The 17,512-nt window shown below is 42.8% G+C and overlaps 1 protein-coding gene across 1 annotated transcript in view; it reads right to left on the reverse strand.

The window, feature by feature from the left end:
* STOML3 (stomatin like 3) overlaps nucleotides 1–17,512 on the reverse strand; it is a 111,997-nt gene that overhangs the window by 18,424 nt on the left and 76,061 nt on the right. The window contains exons 6-7 of the mRNA XM_085621761.1: nucleotides 16,610–16,813; nucleotides 5,403–5,537 (exon numbers count right to left, since the gene is read on the reverse strand). Coding sequence (XP_085477887.1) covers nucleotides 5,403–5,537; nucleotides 16,610–16,813 — 339 coding nt within the window. The remainder of the gene's footprint in view (nucleotides 1–5,402; nucleotides 5,538–16,609; nucleotides 16,814–17,512) is intronic.

The following is a 17,512-nucleotide window of genomic DNA, read 5'->3' on the forward strand; positions in this document are numbered from 1 at the left end:
CGTGTGTGATCCAACCATGGAGGAGGCTGTTAGCTGCCTCCATATTGGTGGGCAGTTTGCCACTTTTCCTTGGACTTTAAGAGGTTTAGACCTCTATGCCTATTCCCTTTGAGTCATACTGAGTGTGGCTTAGGCTAATACTCAAAATTCCCGTGACTCAAGAAGACTCTTGTAAGAGCTTCTGCAATGCTGACACCTTCTCTAACTTCACATACTTTTCCATAATTTTTCTATTTTTTGCATTTCTCCGAAGTTTGAGATCTGTTAGGGTTTAAACCATCCTCCTTAGTTTGGACTTTGACATAGACATTTCTAGATTTTACTTATGTATACAAGAGAGGACCAGAATCCCTTCTCTGAGGACCAGATCTTGCTATTGATCTTTTGTATTGCTGTGACTGAACTTGTTTGTCTAATACGGTTACGCCTACAAAAGGTCCATCTGAGGATGAATGGTAAGAGGGTTGGCCCAGAGCGCTGGAACACTGTCCAGCCTTGTTGAGAAAATAGTAGTTACAAAACTTTCACCGATATCTTTAAACAAATAATATCCTTTTCACACCGGAAAAGGTTTGAAAAATACTCCTGGAAAGGGCAGGAGTAAAACCTTTTCCAGGGTGGGAGGGACCTCCCAAACAAGATGCGGGGTAGAGAATGGAGAAAGGGGAATTATTTTGCTTCTGAAGAAAAGGAAACTAGATTAAAGTTTAAATAAATTAATTTGTAATTTTGCAGCAGATTTTACATGACAAAAACTACGTTTGTATATTTGCTCCAGCAGAAACTGAATTCACAACAGTTTGGTAGGAGTATGCTTGGAAACCTGAAAATGTTGCTGATTTCCAGGCCTACTTCTGCTAATTTTTGTGAATTCCTTAAAGTCATAACTTTTTACCCATGCAAGCTTACAGACTAACAGGGACAGTTTTCTGACTTTATTAAGAATAGCCATCCTAATCTAATTTTTCAAATGCTTTTCAGAATGATTTTATGCTGATACTCCTTTTTTATTATTATTATCTTAAATATTGGCATGCATCTTTCGAACGATGCCTTAGAGTAAGACTAATTAATTTTATCCTTAAAACTTGCACACTAATTTAGCAGAACTTTCTGTAACCTTCATCTGCTTCTTGTCAAGTTGCATTTTTTTTATACCTTCTATTCTGAAAGCAAAAAATCAAAACCATCTGCAACCTTTGTCCTTTTTTTTTAAATTACAAACATTTTTGAGCACATTACTTTCAAAATAAAATCACCAATCTTGTTTATATTTTGGTAGCATTATAACTAGCCACATAATTGTTATATTTAATAAACTTGTAATTTTCTATATTGAAACAACTGCCAGCAGAGCAAGGTCAGTTTACAAGCTCACTTCATTTCCTATATAGCTTTCCTAACAGTAAAGGATTTCCATGAATGTACTCTATATACCATTTTGAATGCCACAGAAATGACTGCATATTTCGTCTTAGCAGCATACCCACACTCATTTCGATATCCACACTGTGGCACTTTAAACTAGAGGTGAAAGGGCAGCATGGTGAAAATGCCTGCTGTTGCATTTTAGTGAGCACTGCGTGGTCTGCCCAGTTTAATATCCTGTAGCTGTAGCTCTTCCCTCCCCTCTAGCTCCTGTGAGGGTGTGCGAGTGCCAACCTGGATGGGGGGAGGTTGAAGTGGAAGAGATTTGGAGACATGAGCAGACCCGAAATGGTGGGAGAGCAGCAGGTGCGACAAGGCAAGTCTGAGACCTGCAGTCTGGATTATCCCTGCCCGGCTGGTGGTGTGCAGTTCCCCTGTGCTTCAAATCAGGATGGGGGCCAGGGGCAGGAATGAGCGGTGCAGAGATGGCAACACCCCACAAGAAGACTAGCGGTGAATTGTCTGAGTAGAAGCCCATCCCAGGGCACATCTGGAGAGATTAATGGTGGGTGCTCCTCCGCCCCCCATCTTCAGACAATGCATAATGGAGGTGAAGACTTCTGGCAGATCTCCCCTCTTCAGGCAGTGGAAAGGAGTGAGTACTGACATTGGTGTGAGTGGGTGCCTCCACACCCTGGGAAAAAAGCCTAGAGGGCCCTGCATCAGCCTAACTGCGGCTACTTGCAGAATACAGAGAGGAATGCCCCTGCTATACCATGAAGGACATGAAGTGTTGGTGTCCTGGTGATGCTGTGCGACCGACAGAGAAAATATGTGCAGTGAAACAAGTGGTTACTGGTGTCCCCACTTTTTGAGGGAATGAATGATCGGATTCTGCACTGATCCACCCGAATATAAACAAAGGATACCGATCAGTTGAGGTGTGATGATCCCATCCGGAGCCTCTTGAGGTCTGAGCTGGTTCGTGGGAGCCCATAGGATGTCATTATCCTCCTGACAAAGGATGATAGAGGCTAAGTAAAACGAGTCCTGAATGGTGCATCATACTTGGTAGTGACACTCTGGGGCCCAAATGATTACACAGGATTCGGATGGTAGTACTCGGGCATCCTATGCCTACAAGTGTGAATGCTGGGTCTTTATAATTGTAATTGATATTGGGCTCTTTCCACTTTGTGTGGCTGTGACTGGGCATTCTGGGTAGTACAGACTTAGCCCTCATAAAAGATGGAGCCAAAAAATCACTAGAACAGTCCGGTGACCTGGAGGTTCCAGAATAACTATGACCTGGAGAGTGAGACTGTTACTATGGAGGAACCTTTGCTTGAACACACAGTCAAGTTTGCTGAGATCCTTAATGGACATCAAAAATGCACTGAAGCCAAAAATGAACGGGTTGGGGTAGACATCGGCTTACTGAGAGCCAACCATAAAAAGCTGAAGGAGAGAGTTGAGAATAACTGGTCCACTCTGGCGATGGTGCGCCCCACAATAACAGAGATATAAGCACAGCTTAAAGTGATTCCTTAGAATGAAGGTACATGACACAGAAGGAAGATCCCACCACAACAAATTCCGAATAGTAGGGTTGCCAAAGCGCACTGAGGGGCAGAGTATGGAACACGTTTTGGAAGAATGGATCTCCGCTACAGTACTGAGGAGAAAACATTTGACGTTCTTTTCAGTAGAGTGTGCACTTAAGGTTCCCAATAGACCCCCTCCACCAGGCGCCCCTCCCAGGTCACGTGTGGTGAGGCTGTTTATCATGACAGGGATCACATATTACAAGTGGCAAGCAAAAGGATCCCTGGATGCTGGAAAAAGTAAAGTAAATATATACCCTGACTATGCTAATGACACAGAGAGGAAGGAGATTATTTTTCACAGTAAAAAACACAACTCCCTCAACTAAATATTTGCTACGCCCTGATGTTTTCAGTTAAGCTTGTTTTCGTAATTGATGACAGTGCCTTTTTTCTATGCACACCACATGAGGCATGGTCAGGGCTGGAGGACAGAGGGAAAGCTAGACTTGTAAACCGATTAGCATCTGAAGACGGTTGGAGAACTCACAGGAGGCAGAATAACAGAAGAATGCACATCACACCATCTACAGAATATTTGGCACAAGAAAGGGCACTTCTGCTAGTGGAGGTGAAATAGCACAGGAGCCACAAACCAAGATCCCCCAGAACTGAACCAGAGACTATGGAAGAATCAGAGATGGATATACCCGAGGAAATCGAAATAGAATTGAGGCGGGGTCCCGAACTCACCCTGATGACTTCTGATCTGGCACTATTATGGTTTTTCTGTTTGTGACCTCTGATGGGACTAGGGGTGCCTGGCAAAATATTGGGGTGGAGGTAGGACCGGGGGTGGGCAGTGGCAGAGGGCTGCAGGCTGAGAAGTGTTTATTATCAATTTATGGATTCCTTGCATCATGTACCCCGCACTCCTGTTGGAATGTTTTTGCAAGTTTTGTTGTTGTGTTGTTGGTTAGCATATTTTGCTGCCTCTGCTAGGGATGTGGAGCTTGGAAGTTATTTAAAGGTCATTCGGACAGTTGGTGCATATACCGCAATCCAGCCGAAGGTGAATAACTGATTTGAGGGTGTTTGGGGAAAAGATTTGGCTACTGTTTTGCAAAGGTAAGGGATTTGGGTTGAAAACTGAATAGGTACATGTTGAACTGGCACACCTGAAGCATGGCCACTCATGTTAAAAGGTATTGTCACTATGGCTACATCAAGCATCAGCAGGTTAACTTTGCTAGCTTACAAGAAATACACTTCACACAAGGGAAGTTCCCAAAACTCCAAACGCATTGGAGAGGAACAGCTGTGGGGACTACATATTCAGGATTTTCTAGAAGTTTGCAGATCTGTGTGGCTCTGGGGACTCGTTTGTTTTTAAGCAGTCCACCATAGAGATATATGTGGTGGTTGAGGGGGAACTGGATGGAGGAGCTCCGACACTAGTTAGATCTTACGCTCCCAAGCTACATTCCACAGGCCACACCGGCTCTAATCAGAAATACTCAAGCTCCCTGAATTCGGGGTAGGGATTTTAATGTTGTACTAGAGTGTGAAATAGATAGATCCACAGTAAAACTGAGATGGGCAAAATCAATCACAATTTCTAAACAGTTACAGCAATGAGCGACTAATAATCAGGCAACGGACATATGGAGGGTTAAACACAGGGGCTTCGGAAGACTCTTTATTCTGGGGTCCATGAGTTACATACCAAGATTGCTATGTTCTTTTACACTGCTGAGGTGGCCATTACGGTGTAGGTCACAAAATATATAGGCTCCACGCTATCTAATCACAACCCACTGTCACCATTACTTTAAAGAGGCTATAGCAACATGTGGAACAGTTCAGTGGGATGCATTCAAGGTGGTGAAATGAGGCCACCACATCAAAATGGTGTATGGGGTTAAATAGACCCATATGAAGGAAGAAGTTATCTGAGAGCTAGAAATTAGGGTGAAATTAGAACAGTGGCTGACACCGGCTTGAAGCTCTGTGTAGCATATTAAGGCTTGACTATACAGTGACTGTGACGGGGCAGGGTAGGTTTGACTATAGAACCTATGTGTCCCTGCAGCATGCAGAGGGGGCTAGAGCCGGAACAACACTGGCATGACTGTATTTGGGTGTCTGTGCATACTGAACAATTGATGTATACTGTTAGTACCCAATGGGCACATTCATGACTGTTATTGTAACAATGCTAAGGCCAAATATATAAAACTGTACTAATAAAAGAAATTGGAAACAAAAACTGGAAGTCAAAGGGTGTGTGCAACATTGATTTGAACCTACTTGTTCAGTGGACAAAATTAACATGAATACTTGACATTGTATGCAAACAATATGTCCTGGGCATTGGACAATAGAAATTCCACACCTCTGGTAACCAAAATATTTAAACTGGCTTCAGCGTACAGTACCTCGGCCACTAAATGATACATTAGCCTCATGCTATGATGCTATAACATTTACCTTGGCTCGAGCCTCACGAGTAGCTTCTGCTTCCGCGGCCATAGCCCTCTGCATCTGCATGGGGAGGCGAACATCTCTGATTTCCACACGATCCACTTTGACTCCCCAATCATGTGTGGCATGGTCAAGTATAGACTAGAAACGAAAATCAGACTGTGTAAGGAATTAGATCACACTACAAAAACAATAATTAAGACTCGTGCACACTTTTTATTTGAGCTTGGTTTATTTATACACGTTTCCAGCACTTTCTGTTGAATGATTAAATCCATTATGAAGCTCACATTTATTCTTTAATTAATACTTTTCCCCCTTCTTCCTCAACTTCCATTTCACCCTAGATTTCTGTTCCATTAACCGCCCTTTAGATTTTATCTGCTCCCTTTCTGGACACACTAATGTACCCCTGAAGCCTGTATACATCTTAGTTTACCAACATCTCTATGTACTCTTGTCTCATGGCACCTGTTCGCTCCTTCCTCCCTCTCTTTCCACCCTAATCTTCCCTATTCTATTCCACTGACTTCTTACTTTGGTTCTCCCTGGTCATACTATGACACTGTCTTCCTTCTCCTGCTTCAAAGTTCCTTCTGTTCCATGATGCTATATAACCTAGATAATTGTCTGTTGTTCACACGTATTTATCACCTATGTTTTTGTTACTTGTAATGATGCCAATCATGTCTGCTGTTCATAAGTACAACACATTGATCTCTTGTGCTGGAGTGCACTTTACAAGAATGCAAAAATAAATACCTTCCTAAATGTACAATGTTAAGTTAGTTTCGCTAAAATTATGTCATTTGAATTGAACTGCTATGTTTCTCTTGCTCAGACCACCAACTACCATTGTATTACACCAGATAATTATTCTGTTTTTCATGTCCTTGGAAATATAATCTATTATTTTCTTGTGAGAGCCTCCAGAGTCACAGTACGTTTCTACACTACTTCTCTCTGAGAGCATTTTGAAAGAATCATCAACCAATGTGTCATTTAAGGTAAAGAGCTAATTTGGGCTTTAAATTTGTAAAGAACAATTTTCAAGTTCGCTAGGTTTACGTTCCTAATTTAAGGTCTAAATTTACTGAATGTGGGCCAGAGTAGTTTCCAATATGTGGAAGATTGTGGCCATTCGTGGGCTAGTCAAAATGCAAAAGTAAGTTCGTTGGTAATATATATCCTTCTTTGCAGTTTACCCCACATTTTATTTCAAGTATTAAATACAAAAATATTGATTGGCAACAATAAAGACTGCAAGATACTAACCCGCGCACTATCGTCAAGGTAAGCATATGTAGTAAAGTGTAGAATTACTACTTTAACTCCAAGTCTACTTACTTTGACAATATTGTGCAATCGATATATTTGACTCAATATTGTTGCACAGCCATACTGAGGTACCTCACTTTTATGCCGGCAGAATTCCCACCCTATATATTCTTTTGATTCTCTGTGAATGGCTAGGATGTCAGCTGCAAATGTAGACAGCATACTTGTTACTTTAAAAAATCTCATTGTTAACTAGTCCTCAGTCTTAAGCAGTTGAACAAAGGGAAACAGTGAATGTTGGCTTACTTATTGACATCAGATTTCATTACAAAACTGGAGCCTACCATTACAATTGGAGATCATTAATTTGAGCACTTCGATAATTTGTGCCGCTGAGGACACCTTTAAAAGTCGTGCCGCCAAGGACACCCGATGTGTTTGAGGTGCAAGGACCTCCTATGAAAGTTGAGGTGCTGGGACCTCCCATAGTGCTCTTGGGGATACAATCGATATTTTTAATCTTTTTAATTCTCTTTCCCCTTCCTTCAATGAGATCATCATCAGGTAGGGTATGTTGGACTTCAACAATATCATCCTCCTCAGAAGGGAGTGATCTCTTTGATGCCATAACCTTAGATAATGTTGTCAACATACAGGATCTCATTTCATTACGAATCATGCTTTTGATTGCCTCATTCTCCATATTAGGGATGGGGGCGCTAGCCTCATCCGAGTCTATATCCGACATGGAAGTCTAAGGGATAGATATTAAGGTAATAAGTTTAAGTTTATCTCTTCCTTTTTTTTAATATATTTTTTGTGTGTTTTTGATAAGTAGATCTACTAAATCTTTTTTTTTATTTTTTGTAGATATTAATAATGAAATTAGGTATTGTAAAAGATGTGGGGAGGACAACTGCGCCAAGGAGTTAGTGGGAGAGAGCACCAAATGAAGCAAAAGTCAGTGGGAGTGAGACACGAAAAAGGAACTAGGCCAAAATGTCAATTAATGTGTAAACGAGCCTTGGAGTAGTCAAAATCTGTGAAATAGCAGGCGTCCGATGCACAGTCAGCTGATCGTGGAGCCGAGCAACTGTGTGTTCTCAAGAGTGATCAACTCCGGCTCGTTGCTAGGAGGCGGGCATTGGATACTCGAGAAAAGCGTCTTGGAAACGCGGCGACACTGCGAGCGCTCCGCCAAGGTCCTTTCCTCAAATTTTGTTCAGAAAAAAAGGAGGCATCTGAGGGGAGGGTGTTGAGCTTCGCAGTGCGATCCCCAGAGAAGGGAAATCGGGCGCCTCGCAACACGATCCCAAGGAAAGGGAATCGGGCGGGTAGACGGTAAGACTGGAGCCAGTATGAGTGCTCGCTCGATTCGAGGTGCGCGAGGTCAGCGCGAGAACGTGTGCGATAAGGCAAACAATTAGAAATAAAAAACGGAGGAATAATGAGTGGGAAAAAACAGGCAAGGTCGGAAGCCAATCACCATAAATTGGAGATCGGTTGACCGAGTTAGGGAAGGAGGGTGGGGAGGGAGTAAATCTGTGCATAAAACAAGTTAAGGCATATTAAGGCACAAGTAAAAAAACCAATAAGAAAAGGCATTAGCCAACAAGACAAGTTAAAGACATAATTAAGACAACCAGTAAGAGACGAGTAAAAAATAAGGAACTTATCTGCTTGGAGCCGCATGAGGCTGATTGTTATGTGCTCATGCCTTTTATATGTTTCTTAATGTTCTATTCTGGAACCTTTTTGCTTTATGATGCATGCGGCTGCTTGGACTGCATTAAGAGTAATATGCATAATGTTAGCCTCCGTGTCTTTAATGAAATCCAGATTCTCTAGTCATGGTAATAGGAGAATCGCAATTTACCACCAGAGAGCTGCTGTCAGTGATGGGTCATTTCATGTAATTTTACCTTGTCAGTAATGCAGTAAAACTGTACACAACCTTCAGGTTTCCAAAAAAAGTTTCAAAGTGTGCAACAGCTAAAATGAGTGGGAATCGAGTTTGCATTCATTTTCTATTGTTTGCAGCATGCTAGTTTAAATGCACCCTCTAGCATGGACATTATTGATAAAACATTAGTTGGCTACAGTGAAAATATATGATTGTAATCCACCCACCACGTATCTTTACCCTCTCATCTTTTTCAAAACTATGAGAAAACTGAAGGCACAATCTACAACTTAAAACACAACGTATATCTCATATTGAATGTTAGGCTTTGAGCGAAAAAAATTCTGGGCAAATAGTATCCAAAACCTGGACTTTATCTCTGTGGTTACAGTAGCTTATACTGTACCAACAGTATTTGCCCTCAGAAAGAATTATTTGATAATACCTAGGCATGAAAAATCATTAGAAAACTAAGGACAATAACACACAAGAAAGTTTCTTCTTTCTGAAAAATCCTAAAAAGTAGTGGGAAGAATAACGATTGATTATTTTCTATTACACTACCGAAGCAAGGTTTAGGGTCCTGCTTAGACTTTGGACAACAATACAATATGTGCCTAAATTAACAGAATGGTAATTAATTACCATGAGAAAATGAGTCACTGTGACTGTGTACAAGAGAGTCAGGGAAAGAAACAGAATTTAGAGAAACTGGAAAGATCTGTTAGGCCTGATTGTTAGAGAAGTCCTTAGGGAAAGGAGCGAGTGTTGAAACTAGAGGACTTTGAAACCTAAGAATTGCCTTTAGACTATAATGAGGATGCTGTTGTGGAGTCTTTGCCTACTGTTTTTTACATAGTTAATATCATGATATATTATTAATTGTTTCCTTTTGATTTTGCAGTTACACTGTGGATTGTTTTGTGTGTTTTTGACATTCCACAATTTATTTGTGTAATGTCTGTATTCTTTTTGAAACAAGTAAATAACTTTTAAAATACTGGACATAGTTTGTTGAACATATTCCAATGCATCCATAACTCACAGCAGTTAGCTGATCCCACAGGAGGAGAAGGGATACAATTTAATTGGGTTCAGGGAGCAACGCAGGTAAAGAAGTACCCTTCCTCTGGGAGTACTTCATTTCAACTAGGAGGGGCTCATCAGAAGGGGTGGACAGACAAAAAAGGGCATACGAAAGGATTATGATGAAGATTAAATACAGACTTGAAATCCGACCTAATTTGTGGCATCCTTGCAAGCAAAAATCCATCTATAAGCAAATAAATATGTTCTTGTTAATCACATCCCTAAAGTTAAGTCATATTGTATGGCATTTTTCTATTGAACCAAGGGAATAATTATGATCTATTATACAAGTGTTCTCCCCTCCGCTTCTAGGCTTCGACACTATAATGGGTCCCTAGAGCAAGTCTTATTCCCTGCCAGTTCTCTTTATTATTGTCATGAAACCATGATGCAATGTTTATATTCGCACACAGCAATTTTGTGTTTCCACCTTCCTCCCGTCTTTTTATTCTACTTATTCTACTATGTGTTACACATAAGTAAACAGTATTTTCAATGGACAAAATAGTTTATTCTACTGCAAATTACAAAGTATTTATATTGAACACTTAGTAAGACCTACAGTCATAAATCTGTAGCATCTCTAAGTTTACATTATATTGACTGTCAATTCGCTTTAGTGGTATTAACACTTTGGTTGCTCTCATGCTGCCTTATTATGGCTTGATTTTGGGGCGTTTAAGTGGCAAAGGGCTTTTGGGCTTTATGGGACTGGGTGAGGTTAGATATTTTTAAAACATTAGGCCCAGATTTATTATGATATTGGGTCAGGGTTGCATCATTTTTGTAGCGCAGCCCTGACGTAAAGTCATTTTGGGCATTTTCAAAGGCATGCAAAGCCACTTTCTGCGGTTTAATAAATACAAAGTAACGCAAGGCAGCACAAAGAACTGGTTTGTATTATTTTGCTTTAGGTACGCGTTACATGAGTGGCGCATGGGCATTCCCATGCATTCACCCTTGTATTTTGACACTATCCCTGATTTACAGAGACCTGTAAAATTGCATCTGCGCCACAATGGTGCACGTACCCAAGATAGGCGTAACTAGGAGGAATATCTTTATTTCTCCTTGTTACTTCCTTTTTCCATGTTGCTGCATTATGCAACACAGAAAGAAGAATATGCCTCTAAGGATTATTTTAGTGCAGGAAGGTGTCCCTTCCTGTACAAAAACAATCCTTCTGAATGGATTATGTAAAGGATTTTCCTAGGGACCTAGGAACAACAGCCACATCATAAAAAAGAAATAAACAAAAATGATAAACCTTCAGGTTCCACCTGAATTCAGATAGATAACCGTACAGAACACCACATCTACTGATTTTGGAAAGTTGCATTACTTGACACCAGCAATATGTCCTTTATTCAAAGCACTCCAGTCAAGGCATTCTGGGGACATGAAAGTCTTGTTATGGAATTCTCTTAGCTCTTAAAGAAATCTAAGACACACAGAAGGTTTACTTTCCATGCACCAAAACTGGAATATGTAAATGAGGCAATGAAATATGACACCCTCCTCTGATATGGAATTTCAAATGAGTATTATTCCTGATATTGGGATCTAGCGAGGGATTAGATTGGTTTGCATGCTTACTGACCATCTGCATTATCCAGCCTAACTTTTCTGAATCCCAGTGTGCAAAGCTATCAATATTGATGAAACTAGCTCATGTCTTCAAAGCTGCTTCTGCTAGGTATTGAGAAACCAACTCTAATAATTCGAGTCCCTGGGGAAAATCCAAGTGATAACGCAACTCATTCAAGGACAAAAGCATAAAATAACACTGCCAAAACAGCTTGAATTTATCCATTCAGCTTTAAAACACTTCTCCACCTGTATGCTTATAAACAAAAACAGCATTTTGGGCATGTTGTGGAAGAAAAGTTCCTTGCATGGTAATGGACGCGCACCTCCACCCTGATTTTTGTGGTCATGGGCGAACATAGATCATGCCTGTGTCCCATGGTACAGGCCTTTCGCATAGACTGCTGTATTTTTAGATCCAGGAGAGGCACCCAAAGCACTACCCTCATAGTGGTGAAAAGCTAATGCCTTTACCAGGTGTTAAGCAGCACAAGCACAGTGGTGGTAGCGTACCGTGTTGTGATCAATAGGAGTGAACAGATCAATTTTCCCTGTGTCAATGGAGTGAGTTCTACTGGCTCACACATTTTGACATTTCCACTGCTGTCTGCTTAATTCACCCTTGGCCTACATTGGATTGGAGTGTAGTGCTATGCAGTGGGTGTGTGGTCTACCTGTGCTGGGTGTATGTTTGCCTGTGAATGGTACAATACAGGGATAATGCAGAGGTGCAATACATGAAGGATGTTGTGCTGTGCAGTGTGTGTATGCTGTATACATGTGCTGGGCACCTGTGAATGGTACAATACGTGGAAGACTTTGAGTTCCATGTTTGTGACACCTAGGGCTAACTGGAGGAACAACAGAACAACATGAGGTGGTAGAGGAATCCCTCAGACACATTTGTTAATCAAGCAATCAATCAATCAAGTGTCTTGTAGAGCGTGACTACTCACTCGTAAGGATATCAAGGCACTGGCAGGGGGGCTGCTGATCCATTGAAGGAACTGTGGTTCAGGCGAAGAGTCAGGTCCTGAGTTCCTTTCTGAATTAAAGCAGTGACGGTGATTGCCTGAGGTTGAGAGGCAGGGTATTCCAGGTCTTTGCTGCGAGGTAGAAGGATCCTCCTCCAGCCGTGGTCTTGTGGATGCGTGGGATGGTGGCCAGGGTCAGCTGGGCAGAGCAGAGATCTCTGGTGGGTGCGTGGAATGCAAGGCAGTGTTGAGGTACGCAGGTCCTGTGTCGGTGGAAGGCTCTCTGGTGGCCGGTATTGTGGCTGTGGTGGGAGATGTTGAGGATGAGTCTGGTGGAGGCGTTCTAAATGTTCTATAGTTTCTTGAGGAGCTTCTGGGTGATGCCAGCATAGGGTGGGTTGCAGTAGTCATCTGCTGCTGATGAGTGCGTGGGTGACCATCTTTTTGGACTCAGTGGGGATCCACTTGAAGATCTTTAAGAGCAGGCATAGCGTGTGGAAGCAGGCTGATGAGATGGCATTGATCTCCCGCATCATAGTGAGCGAGGAGTCCAGGATGATGCCAAAGTTGTGTGTGTGGTCTGTGGGTGGGGGGAGTTCCAAGTGCTGCGGGCCACCAGGAGTCGTCCCAGGCAGAGGGGTGGGGCCCAGGACGAGGACTTTGGTCTCCTCGGAGTTGAGCTTAAGGCAGCTAACCTCCCTCCAGGTAGCGACAGCCTTCAACCTGTTGTGGAAGCTGGTCTTGGTGAATGTGGGTTCGTTGATGATGAAGAGAATAAGCTGGGTGTCATCGGCATAGGAGACAATGTTGAGTCCGTGGTTCCTGACGATGGCTGCAGGCAGGGCAATGTAGATATTGAAGAGGGTGGGGCTCAGGGAAAAGCCCTGTGGCACTTCGCAGTTGAGCTCCATGGGTTAAGAATGGAACTGCGATAGTCTGACTTTGTATTCTGTCAGTGAGGAAGGAGCGGATCCATTCCAATTTGTTGATTGCTGCATTCTTGTAAGCTGGGTGGGCCACACTGGAGTAAGGGAGAGCCAGGCTCTTCAGTACATTTCAAAGGCTGCTCTTTGATTAGAGGGAGGTCACTGGGAAGGGGCCGGGGCACATCTCAGGAAGGAGATCCGGCTTATAAGAGAATAATAGACAGTAGGGCTGAGGCCCTGAGGTAACCTTTTGATGCACATATCACTGTGACTAACTGTGCCACACCCATGGCCTGTATTGTGGGGCTTTTTAGATGTGAAGTCACTCCTGCTTTGACAGTCTGCTTTCTGGAGGAAGGGAAGGGGAGAGTCGAGTGCACTTCAAAAGGAAGCAGACCCCTACCATAAACGTCATAGACTCAGACTCAAAATCTCATTTGGTGTCTGGAAATGGACTACAAGAAGAGGAGCTTGAGGCCCCCAAAATGATCAACTGTCAAGCAGCCAATCAGGCCGTGTGAGGAGGAAAAGATCTACAAGACTTCTGCCTGTGACCAGGACTGGGGGTGAAGGGATATCGCCCAGGGACTTCATGACGATCTGCCCCTGGAGCCTGGAGCACCAGTGCCTGCCTATTTGCCAAGACCAGTGGGCCCTGTGAGGAAGAAGAGAGAACTGAAAGGAGCGACGTTCAATGGGGGATCCTGTTAATTGGATTTGTGTAGCAAGGTGTGAGAGGCAGCTGCTGCACTAATTGGGTCATTGCCCATGTGCTGGGAAAAGTCGACGACCTTCGTATGTCAGAGGAAGGCTGCTGTGAAGTGAAAAGTGAACATTACTGCACTGATCAGTCATTGCCCATGTGCAGGTTGTAAGTTTGCGAGCCATTTGCCCTGTGGGGCTGCAGTGAAGATTGCTGCTGTGCCTATCAGGCCCTAGCCCATGTACAGAGTGAGGATGGTGACCCCGTATGCCAAGGTGTCCACTGGGACCAGGCAAGGAGAGTGGTTTGGTCAAGCAAGTCATTGGAAGGCGGATGCAGAAGTAGTGACCCATCGGACCCAAGTCATGTTTAAAGAACAGCACTAAGAGCGTTGCACCCCCTTTCACTTGTGGGGAGGATCCCAAGATGCTTACCAGCATTGAAGGAGCATCGACGACCCCTGGCCGCTGTTGGTTGGCTGAATGTGAGGGACTCAATGACACCCCACCACTGCCACTCCCGGGCCGCATGTGAGGAACTTACCCAAGATAGCTGCTGCAGCTTAGGTGCCCGTGAAGTTGTACACTTGGAGACTATGGTCCCTTGGAGCCTGTAAGACTGAGTCTTGGCAGTTCGGGCTGAACTGTTCCCATTGGGAGCAGGGTCAAGACTGATTTGTATATGTCTGGGTCCAAACTGGAATGGCATGGTGAGCAAAATAACTATGGATTTAGGCCCAGATCTCTGTACTGGGGTGAATGTTTTGACATTGTTCTGCATTCCGTCTATCAATTGTACTTTTCTGTATTTGTCACCCCGGGTGGGTTGGACATGTCTAGACGTGGGTCCCGTGCTCATCATGCCACTGGAGTCAAGTTAGCCTGGCTGATGAGGGGTCATACCCCAAAGCTGGTCCCAGGATGCTTGTTACAGGTCCAGGGAAGATCTGGCCTGGCAGTTTGGGCTGGACTGTTCCCATGGGGTGCAGGGTCAAGAATGATTTGCATATGACTGGGTCCAAACTGGAATGGCATGGGGAGTTAAGAACTTATGGCTTTAGGCCCAGATCTATGAACTAGGGTTGAATGCTGGACATTGTTCAGCATCCTGTTCATCAATTGTTCTATTTGCTTTTGTCACCTGAGTGGGACGGGCATGCCCAGTCATGGGTCCCGTGCTCACCATGCCAATAAAGTCAAGCTATCCTGGCTGATGAGGGATGAGACCCTGAAACAGGTCCAGTGATGCTTGTCTCCAGTCCAAGGAGGACCTGGCCTGGCAGTTTGGGCTTGATTGTTCCTATGAGGAGCAGGGTCAAGACTAATTTGCATATGGCTGGGTCTAAACTGGAATGGCATGGTGAACAAAAAAACGATGGATTTAGGCCCAGATCTCTGTAGTGGGGTGAGTGTTTGACATTGTTCAGCATTCCGTCCATCAATAGTTCTTTTTGCATTTGACTTCACAGCAGTGGCTGGTGGTGAGTTTGTCAGCAGCCCAGTTCAAGGTGGCAACAGAGGACTCTAAGAAGTGCATGCTAGAGCCCCAACCATATGCAGAATACAGCTTGCAATTAATAATGCAGTCTGATGTATTTAGAGGCAGCAAAAATCAGTAACTGGCGATGGGGAGTTGGATTGTCAGATGTTGGTTCTCAAGGCTCAGAAATCTCTGCAACTGAAACTCAGGAAATCTCATAGTATCTGCTGTTATCAAGTTTGAAAAGTCACTATTTTCCACTAGGTTCTTTTTTAAATAAAATTATGTTCCAAGCTCTTTTCATTTATTTTTTAGCTATGACTGTTGTTTCGATATTTGGCAACTGACTACTAATCACAACCGAGCCACAATCAGAACATGAGCACTATACACGGCAACAACATACATAGTCAACATGTGAGGACAGTATAGAATGTATTAAGGATGGGGAACCTACCTGCAAATGTTTTGTGAAATACTCACTGACTTCCAAGTTTGTGGATGTTTAACAGTTTTTGCAGGGAAAGCCAACTTCAAATGCCCACAAATACACCTTTAAAAATAAGCTAACTCGGGAAGGAAGCTCTGCCAGTTATTGTGTAAGAAAACATACATTTACCAAGGGAAAATCCTACCATTCTTGACTGTGTTCCACTTAAGTGCCCATACAGCTCTGGGAATCGGGCGTGCTGTTTAAGAAAAGGTTTGTTTGTACACTAGTTCAGGTTGGTGCCCTTTTTTGTGGAAAAAGACAGCAGAAATAAAGAGTATATGGAATAGTTTTCATTGTAGTGCAGAGGAGCAAAATGCAAAGTTAGACTCAGTGTTATGGAGGCCTAATAGTATTATCCAGATCGTTTGTCAATATTTGTTAACTGGAAGGGCTTTAGAAATCTTTTGGAATATACTAACTTATAATGTCAATAGATGAGCCACAAACATTTGTCTAAAACATTTCACATGTATTCCATCTATACCGAGAGCCCCAATCATTATCCTATGAGAGGCCAACAAATCATTTGTTTGAAATGCCTGTAGGCGGAAATTTTTGGTTTTACGTCACCAGAGATAGCCATGGTTGCTGTTGAAGCTACAGCATCATGCTGCCAAAAGAGGTTGGTTAATTGCTGATTAAGTTTTTCTTAAGACAACAGTATGGACCAGCTTTGAAAATACAGAAACACAGCTCCCACAAAAGTCAAGAGTGAAAAACAATTTGATTATACACAATAATGATTTTGTTGTGATATGAGCGGTTTTATTCATTGGTTTACCTGAATGCTATGAGCAATCTCCTCTCGATTGGATAGGATGTTGGACAGGTTCTGTGTACCAAGCACATTTCTCAAAGTGGTCTGGGACAGTTGATGTGTGGCCATGTATACATTAGAAATATTGGCCACTGCACTTATTGCACTAAAGATATTATAAAATACAACTCCATCCACATGAACGGTGACTGAATCTTTGGTGAGGATCTAGAGGAAAAAAACAATAAATAAAAATATTCAGATGCTAAAATGCTTCATTAAGCACATGCTGAGAACGGTAAGCGTAATTAGAACACTCACTTCAATAAAAGAGAACAACAATACCCAAAATACCTTCAGTAAACTAAATTTAGTAGAAAGCATTTTTTAATCCCACTAAATTAAAACTAATTGTGAAAATGGTTTGCAATTTCCTCCATCTTACAATGCTTTCATAGATTGTGATTTTTGCCATGACCAACCCGCATCCCGCCATTAGCCTTCTACAGCGCCTCCTGCCCATATGTATCCACCGTTATGCTCTATGAGCACTACTAGGTGCAAGAACCACAAGTTACTTAACTTTGCTAAGACTCTTTCCGGTTGATACTCTATCTAGGCACACATTCCTCACTTGGTAGCCGGTGTACCAGGGGAGGAGGAATTAGAGGACTGTTGACCCTCTTAGTTTAAACAGCTTTCCCTAATGCCACATTTTTGACCTTGGAAGGACTGATTGTTGTTTTAGAGGTTAGTAGAGCGTGTGCTGTCTGTAAGCTAGCCCATCTTGAATGGCCTTAGAATTTTCACTATTAGTGAGGAAACTGCTTAGCTGGTGTCAGCTGTTCTAACGATCACGCTGTGGTGTGACTATCTTTGAATCGTTCTAGTGCCAAAACAGCATTTTCCCCCAATACCCTGGAGCCG

The sequence above is a fragment of the Triturus cristatus genome, chromosome 8 (assembly GCF_964204655.1).
Source record: "Triturus cristatus chromosome 8, aTriCri1.1, whole genome shotgun sequence".
Classification (NCBI taxonomy): domain Eukaryota; kingdom Metazoa; phylum Chordata; class Amphibia; order Caudata; family Salamandridae; genus Triturus; species Triturus cristatus.